Below are 15,055 nucleotides of genomic sequence, written 5' to 3' on the forward strand. Positions count from 1 at the left end.
TACAATAATTCTTTCAAATATACCCTCTGCTCTCCTCTCTCTTTCTTCTTCTTCTGGAATCCCAATTATTCTAAAATTGTTTCGTCTTATGGTATCACTTATATTGCAGATTCTCCCCTCATGATTCAGTAGTTGTTTGCCTCTCTTTTGTTCAGCTTCTTTATTCTCTGTCATTTGGTCTTCCATATCACTAATTCTCTCTTCTGCCTCATTTATCCTAGCAGGGAGAGCCTCCGTTTTTGATTGCGCCTAATTAATAGCTTTTTTGGTTTCAGCATGGTTAGATTTTAGTTCTTTTATTTCTCCATAAAGGGCTTTTATTTCTCCAGACAGTGTTTCTCAAATATCTTCCATGACTTTTTCGAGCCCAGCTAACACCTTGAGAATCATTATTCTGAACTCTAGATCTGACATATTACCAATGTCCGTATTGATTAAGTCCCTAGCCGTCGTTACTGCCTCTTGTTCGTTTTTTGTGGTGAGTTTTTCCACCTTGTCATTTTATCCAGATAAGAATATATGAAGGAGAGGATAAAATACTAAAAGGGTGGCAAAGAGCCCAGGAAAATGTGCTTTAAGTGAATTAGGAGAGACCCCAAATTGTGGGGGGAAGAAAGCGGTAAAAAGAAGTTCAGGGGAAAAAAATAAAGAATGAAAGAAAGAAAAAATATATATATAAAAGGAAATATGTATATTAGATTGGTGAATAGAACAGAGTCACCCACTTAATTTTGGGAGTATTTTGGTCTCTTAGAAGATACTACCTCCTAAAATTTTAAAGAATGAGAAACATATATATACACAAAATAAGGGTAAAAATGATGAAGGGATGGAATATGACTATAAAGATGAAAATTTTAAAAAAAATCTAAAAAAGAGGTTGATAAGATAGGTTGGTTGAGAGACTAAAGAAAAAGAAAGTGGAGAGAATTTGCTCAGACTGGAGACTAGAACAAAGCCCTGTGCTAGATTTAGGGTATATTCTCATCTATTAGAAGAAGTTATATCCCAGATTTCTTTAGAAGAAAAAAACCCTATGTGTATACAAGAAATAACGTTAGATACAATGAAGGATAAGATATTACTATAATAATGAACGTTCAAAAATTTTTTTAATGAAAGGTATTGTTAAGATCAACTAGTTAAAAAACTAGAGGAAAGAGAAAAATTTTTAAAAATTTAGCATAAGAAAAAAGTAACATTAAAAAAAATTAACTTTGCAAGACTAAAGAATCATGGGGAGAAAGCCATGAATTCCATTCTTTGCTTTCTCCTCCTCTGGAATTTTGCTGTTCTCCTTGGTAAGTCAGCTTGGTCCTGGCTGGATTTCTTATTGATCTTCTGGGGGAGGGGCCTGTTGTAGTGATTCTCAAGTGTCTTTGCCGGAGGGCGAATTGCACTGCCCTTACCAGGAGCTGGGCCATGTAATCCGCTTGGGTTTGCTTTTGGGAGCTTTTGTTCCCTGAACATTTTCGATAGAGTTACGGAGGATGGGAGTGAAAAATGTCGGCCTCCCAGTATCTGGCCTGGAGGAGCCAAGAGATTGGGGCCCCACTCCTCAGTGCGCCATCCGTAAAAGCGGCCAGTCACTCCTGTCTCCCTGGCCTCCGGCCACACTCCAAGCTCACCCAGCCTGTGATTAAGCATCTCTGTTTCGGGCACACAGCCCTGCCTGGAGTCTCCAAACCCCACAGATCCCTACATTCTTCCAGGGGCGTCTCCCTGATCTTGTGGGGTCCCTGGTCAAAGAGCAGTGGCTTGACTGTGCCACGGATCATAGTTTAAGGTAACCACGTGTTGAGAGCTCACTCCCTGGCTCCGTCTCTGTAGCCAGTTTTCCCGCTCTAATACCTACGAACTCTGCAACACTCAGCTGTCTCGCTCTTTCTGTGACCCCAGAGGACCTGACACCACTCTGTCCCCACATGGGCTTCATCCCATCTTAGCCTCTGGAGCAATGTCCCTCAGTGGAGCAGACTTTTAAAAGTTCTGATTTTGTGCTCCGTTTCTCTACCACTTGCTGGGAGCCACAGGGAGCCTCCCCCTGTGGTCTGTTTTCCCATCACTTCAGATTCACTTCTCCACAGGTCCTACCTTTCAGAAAGTGGTTGATTTTCTGTTTCTAGAATTGCTGCTTCTCTTCTCTTTGATTTCCTGTTGGATTTGTAGGTGTTTGGAATGGTTTGATAAACTATCTAGCTGATCTCCTGCAGCCTGATGTCATCTCAGCTTGTTACTTCTCCACCATCTTGATTCCTCTGGTTTGTATGAGTTTCTTTTCCCCCCAGAAGGTCAGATGTTTAGGAATGTACATGTAATTTCATAGTAGAGATTGCACAGTCCTATAATATTCCATTCTGGGTCTTTATCACATTTTATGAGGTAAAATAGGACCATTTTTTATTTTATAGCTATTGAAAACAATGCCAAATACCCTTTGGTAGGTTATATACATAGTTGAGAATTTGCTGCATCTAGGTTCTGCATATATTCAGCTGTATTAGAGTATTAGACATTGGCTGATTTCTCAATAATTACACCAATTTATAAATTCCTACCAGTACTATAAAAGAATTTCTTTCTCCCATTTCTTATAAACATTTGATACTATCAGATTTTCTTTTTTCTAATACAGATCTATAATAATATCCACTTTTCTGTGTTTCATTTTTGTCATTATGAGAGAAGTTATGCATCTTTTCACATTTATTGGTCATTTAAATTTCTTTTCTTGTGTCTTGCTTGTGTTCTTATATTTATGTCCATTTTTATTGTGTTCTTTCTTCTCATTGTAGTACTTCTTATTGCGAATACTATGAATTCTGTATTTTGACTGCTAGTCCATTGTCTTCCTTCTGTTTATGTGTCTTTTCTCTTTAATAAGTGCTCTTTGTGGCTTGTCTAAGTATAACTTGGGAGCAGGGAGATTTTAAAGATAATCTGTTCATTAGTTTTAAGTTTTGATTTTTCAGTGTAAGTCTTTTATCAATCTCGATTTACTTTTGGTACAGGTGTGATTTAGGCAGTAATTAAATTTTTTCCACATTAAAAAAATACTGAAGAGTACTCTTTCCTCACAGGTTTCTAATGTTTGAGAATTGAGACAAAATTGGGAAGAAGTTTGTGACTTGTTGATATTTGGCACTTTGGGTCTTTGTAATTGAGATGAAACAAAGTAAACACTCCTGCATTAAACAAATGCTTAGTGATTGTCTGAAGTATTTTGGGGTGTGGTGAGAAGAGTTTCCACAACTTAATTTATTGTGGGGGGATAACAGCATGAAAACAGAAGGATAAATTGCAGTGCCTTTTTGGCTGAATGTCAGGTATGTGGTAAAGATGATGGGTCCTAAAGGGTCTTGGGAAAATTTTTCAGAAAAGATGTTGAAAGTAACATTTGACTTGGCCTTTAAAGATAGGAAGTTTGATGTATAATTTGTGTGCTCTGTGTCTGGCAAAGGTGCAAAGTGTTTTGTGGTAAAAATAATGGACTACTTTGGTTGAATGAAAGTTTTCTATGGGGTGGTTGTGTATAATGGGATTTAAGACCAAAAGTATGTATTAATGCCAGTGGTACGATGCATTTTGAGTATCCTGTAAAGGTATTAAGTCTATTTAAAATGTATTAGGGAAATCAGAGTTATTAGAGACAGGAGAGGGAAGATAGAATGTTTTAATGGATTAATCTTAGTGCTAAGGAAAGGTTTTATAAAAGAGGAGAGAGTTGAGGCTATAAAGTATAGTAATGGAGATCAGAGCTGTACAATGAGAATGGAAGCAATGGGATAGTTAATAAGCACAATACCTTTTATTTGTGTTAAGACTCAGCAGGTTCCCATACATTTTCTTACTTTATTCTGACATCTTTGAAAGTTAGGATAAATTTGTCATTTACGGCCAGAGTCATGGTGGTAGTAGTTGGTGTACTAAGGACTTGGTAGTTGGTAGCTCTGTGATAGGCAAATGTCAGCCTGTTTTTACATAAGAAATATATTTTATATAGTATATGCTGGTTATTGGAGAAATGTGATCATTTTTTAACATTCTGTAGTTTTAAGACTCTAAAGACAAAGTCGAATGATTCTTAGACATTGAAATTCTCCAGTAGCATCAGCATAATTGAAAGATGTTAGAATTACAATATTAAATGCCTTTCGTAACTTTCAGAATTGACCATTGAAGAAAATTCAGACTGCTTCCTCAAAATGCAATTTTATGAAAACAAATCCACCCCCCCCAAAGACTAAACTTGAGATTTGATGTGAGGGTGTTGCAAGGACCAGAGATGGAATAGGAACATGCAGAAGACATATAAATAATGAGATATTTGGAAAACGAAGCAGGACTTGCAATGCTCACGTAAAATTGTCTGTAGGTAACTTTGTAAAATGGAATCAGTTTTATTCATGTTTTTTATTACCCCTATCCCTAGAAATGATGCTGAAAACAAGGTTTAATAAGGAAAGTAGAAGGCCCAATGTATCAGTAAGAATAGGATAGCTTACACCATAGTAACAACATTTAAAATCTCAGGGGTGGCATAACACAATACATGCTTTTGTACAAAGTTTCATGTAGTCCAAGTAGTGAGTTATGTTAAATATAAGTAAAATAAGAGCTTTCTTTATTACAAGTAAGATTAACAACTTTAGCCCCCAGTAAGGGATACTTCTCTGTAAGCTGTCTTTGAAGCTTGTAGTTTTCATCAACCACATGTCTCTTCTTGGAGTCAAAGCAGGGTTTTCAGTTCTTTTTAATAATGATACTCTTTAGTATCCCTGATAAGAAACCAGATTTTCAGGTCTCCTGGCTGGCTCAGTGGGTTAAGAGGCTGACTCTTGGTTTCGGCACAGGTCATGATCCTGAGATTGAGTCCCACTTTGGGCTCCCTGCTCTGTGGGGAGTCAGCTTGAGATTCTCTCCCTCTACCTGCTCCTTCTTCCACTTGTGGGCTTGTGCCTGCTCTCGTTCTCTCTCTGTCTCTGAAATAAATACATCTTAAAAAAAAAAAAGGAAAAAGAAACCAGATTTCCCAGGCACTTTTTATTGAGCTATGTTTTAGTAAAATCCGTGGCAATACTGTGTCAGATCCTCCCCATACCGTGCCTCTCCATTGTTTTATTCTTTACTGTTCGCCATTTATTCATTTGTTCAAATACTTACTGAGGTTCTTTACAGGACTCTTACAGTCCTGGTTACAGTCCTGTGTTAGGACTTTTTATAGATGCTAGGGACACAATGGTGTATAAAACAGGTAAATTCCCTTCTCTTGATGAGTTTATTTTCTAATGGTGGGAGGAGACAAACATGAAAAAATGGATGAATAATTTTGGTAGTCATGAGTGCTTTGGGGAAAAAAATGAGTTGTGGGAGATCGAAAATGGCATTTAATACTTTAATTCAGGTGTTCTAGGATAGTATCTCTGAGGTGGTTTTGCCAGAAAAATCCAGAAGGGTGCAGAGTAGGTAAGGAATACATTCCCTTTGAGAAGGATCTTGAAATTAGAGGAAAGTAGACTTAATGTGATAGTTGTGGTTGCCAACTGCTCTACTAGAGCTATGTTAAGAAGATAGCTTGGCATTATGAAAGAAACATGGCCTTTGGAGTCAGGATATAAGACCTCTATTTGACTTCTCATCCCCTATTCCCCCATACCCACACACATGCTTGCTGGGTGTTCTTCCTTGAAGATCTTTTACTCTAGAGTATGAATCTTCAGTGTGAATGTGGGAATCCCACTTGTAGGTAGATACATTATGGATTTATTATTTTATCCTGTTACTTTATGGCTCAGGAGCTGCCCATCCATTTCATAAAGGGAAAATCAGAAAAGATCACCTAAATTGTTAATTTAGTCAACAGTTTTTTGTTTTTCCTGGTGCCTATTCTATACCAGATACTGTTAAATTAAATGTTAATAATAAAATAGGTAAGTAAGTTAGAACTTTTCTAGTTTTCTCTTTTAAAAAACTAGTAGTTTTTAGGTTTCTTTTCAAAGATTTCTTTATTTGAGAGAGTGGGAGCACGAGAGAGAGAGAAAACACTAGTGTGGGGCAGAGGGGGAGGAGAAGCAATCTCCTTGCTGAGCAGAGCGCCTGACATGGGCTTAACCAACTGAGCCATCCAGGCACCCCAAAGCTAGTATTTTTTAAGGAAGGACAAAAATAAACAGGAAAGTAATTAAAATGAGAAAAAAAGGGGACAAGCAGTTAGCTTGATTAGCCTATTTCTCTAAACCAAATCTATAGTATTCATGGTGGCTGTGGTGGAGCAGATCAAGTCTTTTAAAAGTGGACCAGCTGTGTGTCAGAGGCTAGACAATAAAAAGGCTTTTAATGTGTTAGGATTTGTGTAAGATCTAGCTCCTTGTGGTAAAACTAATAGGTCATTTCTACTAGAACTGTGTCAAGAAGATAGCATGGCATTAGGAAAGGAACATGGCCTTTGGAGTCAGGATGTGTTCAGAAAAGTGATCTGAAGGAAATTAATTTTTTTTTTTTGTTAAGTCATTTGGAATGGAAAAGGTAGTTTTAAGAAGATAAAGGGGCTCAGCTATAAAATGCCTTTGGAAAGTTTAGTTACTGAGAAAGGAGAGAATGCCGACATTCATCATGACTGGTTACTAAAAGCTGAGCATTTATGTTCACGTCCTGGTAGAAGTATTGGCAGTAAAAATATTTTTTAAAAATCTTAACATTGGTTGAGGACCCTGAATCTACATTTAAACTGTATTTTACTAGAGAGAACGTGTGCTGGCAAAAGAATGAGTTACCTCCAAGTCCAGTTCCCCAGTCTTCTCTGTTTGACACTCGGAGAGGGAGGAGCTCCTAATTACTGCTGAGTGGGGTAGGAGTTGAGGCTCACTAGTCCTCCATTGAATCCCCCTTGATGAAAGGCCTAGTGTGCCTTCTTAGTGCTGCCTTGTGGCCTCCACTGACAGAGAAGAGAAGGAGACTCATTCCCACCTGGTTGGTGGGAGAGTTTGGCTCTCCAGTTGGCCTTTTTGACACCACTCTGGTTGGAAAAAGGGGTAGTGGTAGTGAGTGGGTGGTCTGGTTACAGCCTGGTGAGGGCGAAAGTCCAGGCTCCCTGCTAATTTGATTTTTTTCTCTCTCTGTATTATTTGACTACAGCAGATTGATTTCGGTCTTGGTAGGTAACTCTTTTCTTGGTCCTTCTGGAGAGAGCAGGCTTTTCTTAGAGGTTTTTTTTTTTCTCTCTCCTCTCATGGGCAGTAACAGTTGCTGGTTTGGCAGTAATAGTTGGTGGTTTTTCCAGTACACAGTCTAGAACACTTGAGGCAAAAAGAAAACCCAATAGACCCACTAACCAGTTTCTAAGGAACCTGGGCTCTCTTGGCTTGTCCATCTTCTTTTTTCCACTTTTCAGAATATTTTTATGTTTGTTTTTAGTATGTAATGTCCATAATGTCCAGAGTTTTTAACTGTACTTAGCGGGAGGAATAAGGAAACAGTTTATCTATTCCATCTTTCCATGAGGGAAATCTAGATGGTGACGCATTTTTTTTTACAGTTTTTACTTAATTTCAGTTAATTAACATACAGTGTTACATTAGTTTTGGATATACAGTATGTAATATAGTAGTTCCATATATGACCCTGTGCTCATCACCAGGCAAGTGCACTTCTTAATCTCCATGGCCTATTTCACCCATCTCCCCAAACCTTCTCCTCTCTGGTAACCATCAGATAGATGGGTATGTGTTTTAATAGATTGAAATGCTTATCTTTAAAAACTCATTATGTAGAAAGAATATCTCCTTTTAGAAATGGTGTAGTAATAGCTAACTTTTCTTGAGAAAAGCAGAGAAATATCAGTGAAATAAGATATTAAATTAACAAATACTTTTATTAGTTGTACTTACAGAATGTTAGCAGAACAGTGTTTGTGCATAAGGGATGATAATTTGTGAGCTTTGATATAGCTTTCTTGTGTGCTTTATACTGATTGTATTATAGGTTTTACGTGATGTTATGATATTTTTACTTTAAAAATAAGTGGGTATATACATAGAAGATGTCTCAGATGTTGGTAAATGAATTGCTTTCCCCCATTTTTTTAAATTTAAAATGAAAATTTTGATCCCTTTTGATGAGTTCTCAGAGCTTGATAAAGTGTTTGAGACTTTTAATGTAATTAAGGAACAAGAAAACAAAAGTCATTAACATTTAAGTATTTTTGAGAACTGGCAGGTGAATAAAAGTCATTTGAATATTTCTTTATTTTGACTTAAATTTCTAGCATTTTTTTCTCATTTAGAAAAAGAATAAATCACTGAATCTTTTCTTTTTTTAAAGATTTTTTTTTTCAAAATTCATAGAGAGGTAGAGAGTGTGAGCAAGCAGCAGCTGAGAGAGAGGGAGAAGCAGATTCCCTGCTGAGCAGGGAGCCCCCTACAGGACTTGATCCCAAACCCCTGAGATCCTGACCTGAGCATAAGGCAGAGACTTAGCTGAGCCACACAGGTACCCCTCATTGAATGTGTTTTTTTTTTTTTTTTTAATTGGGTAGTTTGACAACTTACTTTGCATTTAAGAATGTTTGTCATTTGGGGCACCTGGATGGCTCAGTGGGTTAAACCTCTGCCTTTGGCTCAGGTAATGATCTCAGGGTCCTGGGTTCGAGCCCTGCATTGGGCTCTCTGCTCAGTGGGGAGCCTGCTTCCTCTCTTTCTCTCTCTGCCTGCCTCTCCACCTACTTGAAATTGAAGTAAATAGTATCTTTAAAAAAAAAAAAAAAGAATGTTTGTCATTTTATGTCTTTATTCCATGGGTTAAATGGTTAAGCAGAATTAAGGTTAAGTCTTTAAGTGTGTTTAAAAACTTTTTTTTAAGGAAAAATGGCAGTATTGGGAATAAGATGATGATCTGATGATGTATGTGGCTAGTTTGGAAGTATCTTATTGATAAGATACTGAGCTAAGGCAGATGCTTAGTGGACTTTTTTTTTAAGAGAGAGGTAGGGGGAACCAAGGGAGAGGGAGAGAGTTTTTGTTTTTAATGTTTACTTACCTGTTTATTTATTTTAGAGGGAGCCTATGTGTGAGTGAGGGAAGAAGGGGGTGGGAGAAGGTAATAGAATCTGAAGCAGATTCCCTGCTGAGTGAGGAGACCTGTGGGGCTAGATCCCACAGTGCTGAGATCATAATCTTAACTGAAATTAAGAATTTGTTTTTTAATGAAGGAAATGGCAACATTATTTTATCTTACCTTTATATTTTTGAATCCTTTATGAAACCTGTTTTTTAGGTAAACCTCAGTGATGTTTTCAAGTTTTAGGAGATGTATTGGTGACTTTAATAGAATAGTTCAGGAAGCTGGCTTTGCATCAGGGGAGAATTTGGTGCGATTTACTTTCATTATTTGGAACACATTCTATGAGGAGACAACTAGAAGAGAACTTGGAATTTATTGTAAAAACAGATAAAAACGTCAGAGTTATATATACTTTGTTACATACTGTAAAACATTAAGTATACATACACACTGGTTAAGAGCAATTTTTTCTGTGACTTGGGATATTTTTTATAATATTCTGAATCCTATGTAGGCTGTATTCACTGTGTTAAAGAAATAGTTAAGTACAGGCAATGCTAGAAAAAGATATGAATCTTTTTTGAGTCACTGAAATAATACATGTTGAAACAAAATTCAAGGAATATAGAAGTGGCTATTGTGAAAAGTACATTTCTTTCATTATAACCCTTCTGCATTTAGGAATGTGGTAGATGTAGACTGTTATCTGTAGACAATCTTTTTAACTGAATTACTCTTATCCACTTCTCCTTTGTATCATATATTTAAATCATAAATTTAAATTTAAGACATTATTGTATAAATCATGTTAATGTTTACCTGGGACTTAACTGGAAAGTTAAATTCTGATTTTTTCCTCTTAAGGAGTTAATAAATTTTCTTTCTGCTAAGGTATTTCAAATTGTAGAAATAATTAAAGCCTGAAACGTTTGAGAGCTAGAACCTGGGCTTCTGGGGTATCTCCTGATCTTGCTTTTTGGATTGACACTCATTGCCTGCTTGTTAATGTCATCTGTGGCCTCAAGGAGTCTAGCAGGTTTGGGAGAAGGATCTCCATGGAGGTCTGATGTCCTAAAATCCCTTCATCCTAGAACTGCAAGCAAAAATAACATTTTTAAATCCATGTAACTAGTGTGAAAAATATGACCACTATAAATTATTGGGGGTGTTTTCAATCAGTGTAGTATACCTGAGTTCTTTATTGAGTGTTTTTCCAACTCTACTTCACTTGGCTCTCAGTAACGTTCTTGTGATGGAAAAAGAGAAAGGAGTAGGATTCCACTGACAATGAAAGTACATAACTTTTTCTTTCTCTCTTCTTACTTTTGCCTTTTCCAGTGGGGGAGGGGCAATTGGAATAGGAAGGCCCTTTGTCCAAGTTGGAGACACAGCAGTTATGTGGAAAGTAGCATATTTTGGGGGAGAGAATAAATTTAGAGGCTTTCAAAATAGTCCTGTTATATCTGTTACTCATGATTTTGATATCTTGGCACTGAGAAAGTATATACTGATTTCATATTAAAGAGATTTTCTCTTATTGGCCCTTTCACTTTGGACTTTAAAGTTGTTTTGCTACTATCTGATTTAATTTAGACATAAAAATGAAAATCTATGACTTGAGATAGATGATTCCTTATGTACTACTACTTACATTCTAAAAAACAAAGTAAAAACTTTAGCCATAGAGTAAACTTTAGGTATAGGGTAAACCATTTTTGTTAGGTTGAAAACCTCATTTTTCAAACATGGATCTAATGGATGCAGCCAAAGCTAGAACAGTGGACATACTAAATAAACATTTAATTCTGCTTACATTCTTACATCTTTAGTAATAGCACTTTTCCATTTTTTCTGATTAATGTTTCTGTAAAGTTGGCGGTACTAGTTTTACATAAAACTTTTGGAAGTCCCTAATGTTATATATTCAAAATATTAAGTGTATTCCTTAAATTTTAATTAGCATAAGAACTGTGACTCAGCTTAGAATTGACCTCTTTCATTTGAGAAACAAAAAAGACTCATTTGCCCTTTAATCTGGTTTTTATTATTCTTCGTGATGTTTATTTAGTTCTGTGATAAATAGAAATTAATTGCTTTCTTCTTTTTTAGATTATGATCATGTACTGGCTATGATTAGATAACCAAATTATTATGAAGATATATTAAAACATGAAGAAGTGGTTTGTGAATTTTATTGATCATCTTTTAAGTTGTTTTTTGTTAGTGCAATCAGAGTTAAGTATCTCTGGTTACCTTACTAGATGAAGAATAACTATATTCTTTCCAGACTTTAGCTCCCCCTCTCCTTTGCTTATATTTCTTACCTTCCTCTAAATCGCCTTTTCTTTCTTTCTTTTTTTTTTTTTTTTAAAGATTTTATTTATTTATTTGACAGACAGAGTTCACAGGTAGGCAGAGAGGCAGGCAGAGAGAGGAGGAAGCAGGCTCCCCGCCAAGCAGAGAGCCGATGTAGGGGATTCGATCCCAGGACCCCGAGATCATGACCTGAGCGGAAGGCAGAGGCTTAACCTACGGAGCCACCCAGGTGCCCCTCTAAATCGCCTGTTCTATGAAACAAATTAGTGTAGTTGCATTCTTATTTATAGAGATTATCTACAGTCTTTTTCTTGGCCAATTTTGCATTGATATTACCTATTTTGTAGGAGGTTTTTCTCATTTGTAGGACGAAATTCAAAGTTTATCTCAGTTAGTTAGTCAGTACATGATACTTTCCAAATGAGGATTCTTTTTTTAACTGTATTTCTTGGTGCAAAGGAAGTGACGTTAGTAGAAAGTAGATACTACTATGTTAATAGTTTTATTTACTGACTGTTTAGGTAAAAGGAAGTGAGGGCAGAAGGAGGAAGAAACTCTGGACACCTAAGTAACACTTCATAGGAGTCTATCAGATTTGCTGTTGAAGATGATAGCCAAGGAGTAATTTTTTTTCTTTTTTTTAAAAAAATTTTATTAACGTGTAATGTATTATTAGCCCCAGGGTTATAGGTCTGTGAATTGTCAGGCTTACACACGCCAAGGAATAATTTGGAGGCACTGTGAGGCCAGGAATTAGGGAAAAATTAGGTTCGTGAGTGAGTGAATGTGTGTATCTGGTAGTGGTAGATTGTGGGAGGAAGAGGTTCCAAGAAGAGGAGGTGGAGCTCAAAGCAAACTTTATTTGTAGTTTTACTTAGAGCTTTGGTACTAGTGATTAAACATCTTACTTGGCACTATGTATTTGGGAGGTTGTAAACCTGAGTCTTCTCTGTTCAGTGTAGACTGTATATTTCTAATTCGCATTCTCCCTTTTCTTTTATGTTTTGTGCCCTCAGAAGATTTATTATATTTTCTCTGAGAATACTTAAGTATTAAAGTGTTTCTAGGTTTTGAGCAATATGTTATAAGTTTTTCATCTTGTTTTGTTTTGTTTTTAGAAACAAGAAGCATTGTGTCAATATATCATAGTTATTCATATGGTAAATTTTTAATTAAAAGATAACACAAATATCTTAAGTTATATAGCCAATTAACAGGATAGAATCAAGATTTATACCCAGGTCTTCTGTCTCCTGAGCCTGTACTTTTAATCATATTTGGTCAAATTGGAATTACTTTCCTAGAGGAACAAAATTTGAATGTCAGGCCACGTTCTTGGTCCTTGTATTAGAAAACAGTAGCTCTCAGAGATAGGACTTTTAGTTTTTTAAAATGTAGACAGCTCATGAGACAGTAAGAAGAATTCAAAATGAATACTTTTTAGCATGTTGAAGTTGTGAGTACTGTTCTTTATGAAGATTTTATACTTCTATTAGTTTGAAAAATACTTAGTGCAATTCGAAAACAGATTTTCCTATGTTGATATCTTATGTATTGATAGCAAATTGGCATATTTTTCCTTAAGTGCATTACCAGTAAAAATGAAGCAGCCCATTTTGTGAAATAGTTTGTATTTTCCATGATTTATACTTTAATGACTTTTCACAATTCTTGACCAATGTAATAATTTTCCCAATATGAAAAACGTTTTTTTCTCATTGTAAGATGATATGCATTGTTAAAAACAAACATGAAACAATTCTGAACAGTATAGAGAAGTTAAAATTGTTTGAAATCTTAATTTTTTGAAATCTTACCAGCTAGAGAGTAACAACTGGTTAACCTTGTGGTAGATATAAACACCTAGAGTTACAAATTCTTTGTTAACTTTGTATGTGAAAAACATTTTCTGGTTAGTGTTTGCCTTTCTAATGGTTACTTTTAATGAACAGAAATTTTTAAATTGTCAAATGCGTGAGGTAGGAATCCCGTTTTCTCCCAACTCCTTAAATATGGAACATTAGTTTTATGATTATCATGTTTGTCTTTGCTTTTCATTAAGTCATGCTTTTCTGTTTATGGACTATTTTGCTTCATTTATTGGTATGTCTGTTTTTATGCCAGTACTGCAGTAATTTATAGTATCATATAGTTTTTCTTTATATCTTATTAAAAAGAAAAGCCTCCTCACTTTGTTTTCTCTGAAGTATTCTGGCTGTTCTTGGCATTTTGTTCTATACAAATTTAAAACCAGTTTATTGCTCTCCCAAATCTGTGGTACAGCTATTAGAATTTTAGTGCATCATTCTGTCAATTTTAGGGAGGATTGATATCCTTATAATAATTGAGCTTTTAATCACTGAACATGGTATGACTTCCCATTTGTCTTCTATTAATTTCATACTTCTTTTCGTAAATTTTTTTTTTTTTAAGATTTTGTTATTAGGGCACCTGGGTGGCTCAGTGGGTTAAGCCTCTGCCTTTGACTCAAGTCATGATCTCAGGGTCCTGGGACCAAGCCCCGCATCGGGCTTTCTGCTCAGCAGGGAGCCTGCTTCCCCCCCCCCCCCTGCCTCTCTGCCTACTTGTGGTCTCTGTCTGTCAAATAAATAAATAAAATCTTAAGAAAAAAAAAAGATTTTATTTATTTGTTTGGCAGAGATCACAAGTAGGCAGAGAGAGAGAGGGGGAAGCATGTTCCCCACTAAGCAGAGAGCTCAACATGGGGCTCAATCCCAGGACCCTGGGATCATGATCTGAGCTGAAGGCAGAGGCTTTAACCCACTGGGCCACCCAGGTGCCCCTCTGTTGGAGATTTTATGGCCAAAAAATTCTAAAATATTTTGCTGTTTGGCCCTTTATAGAAAAAGTTTGCCCACCCTGATTTAGAATTATTGTTTGTTTCATTATTTATATATCTCGGAGTTTCTTTGTATCTTGGGGTGAAGGGGGTGTTTCAGGCTATCTTTCTTTAATTGTGTCTGCAGCTCTGGTAAGACTTAAATTCATGAGTCACTGTTACCAAAGTGTGTTGCATTCTTTAGGTATGTGTGGGCAGAGAAAAATTTGATGTCATGTTTTATATAATAATAACTATACCTGCTTTTTGGTATTTTACATTTGAAGATTTAATTTAATAAAATACAGCTTAATTTGCTTATTTGCTCATTTCCTCTTTTATAGGAAATTAAGAGAGAGACAGAATCTAAGGACGACAGTTTGCCCATTAAACGGGAAAGACATGGGAATGTGGCAAGTCTTGTACAACGAATTAGCACCTATGGACTTCCAGCTGGAGGAATTCAACCACATCCACAAACCAAAAACATGAAGAAGAGTATGTAAATAATTTCTTTTCTATTTAAATACTAAAAAGGATGTTTTATAACTATTCATAAGTTATGTTAAGGAAAGTTAGCTTAACCTTTTGCAGTGGACAGTAGAAACTTCCTACATATTCATGTGTTACTAGTTATTGGCCCTTGTAGTTATTCTTCATACAATAATTGAGCATGACCTGCTGACAATTATTTATAGGAATTAGAAATTAAAATACGAGGCTTTGTTTTTCTCTTAGCTGTATAATTTCTGTTGAATAGTTGATTCTTTGCCTTAAATTTATTTTAAAATCATTTATATCATAAATAAAATTTATTTTATGCCAAGATGCCTACTCATCTTT

At 36.0% G+C, this 15,055-nt stretch overlaps 1 protein-coding gene across 2 annotated transcripts in view; it reads left to right on the top strand.

The window, feature by feature from the left end:
- The window catches only part of LOC101674167 (CD2 associated protein), a 134,940-nt gene that overhangs the window by 37,724 nt on the left and 82,161 nt on the right, over window positions 1-15,055 (top strand). For both annotated transcript variants that reach the window (XM_045071255.1, XM_045071254.1), the window contains exon 3: window positions 14,557-14,710. In XM_045071255.1, the coding sequence (XP_044927190.1) occupies window positions 14,557-14,710 (154 nt within the window). The remainder of the gene's footprint in view (window positions 1-14,556; window positions 14,711-15,055) is intronic.

This window comes from Mustela putorius, unplaced genomic scaffold (assembly GCF_011764305.1).
Source record: "Mustela putorius furo isolate JIRA1106 unplaced genomic scaffold, ASM1176430v1.1 tig00003983_pilon_pilon_pilon, whole genome shotgun sequence".
NCBI classification, from domain to species: domain Eukaryota; kingdom Metazoa; phylum Chordata; class Mammalia; order Carnivora; family Mustelidae; genus Mustela; species Mustela putorius.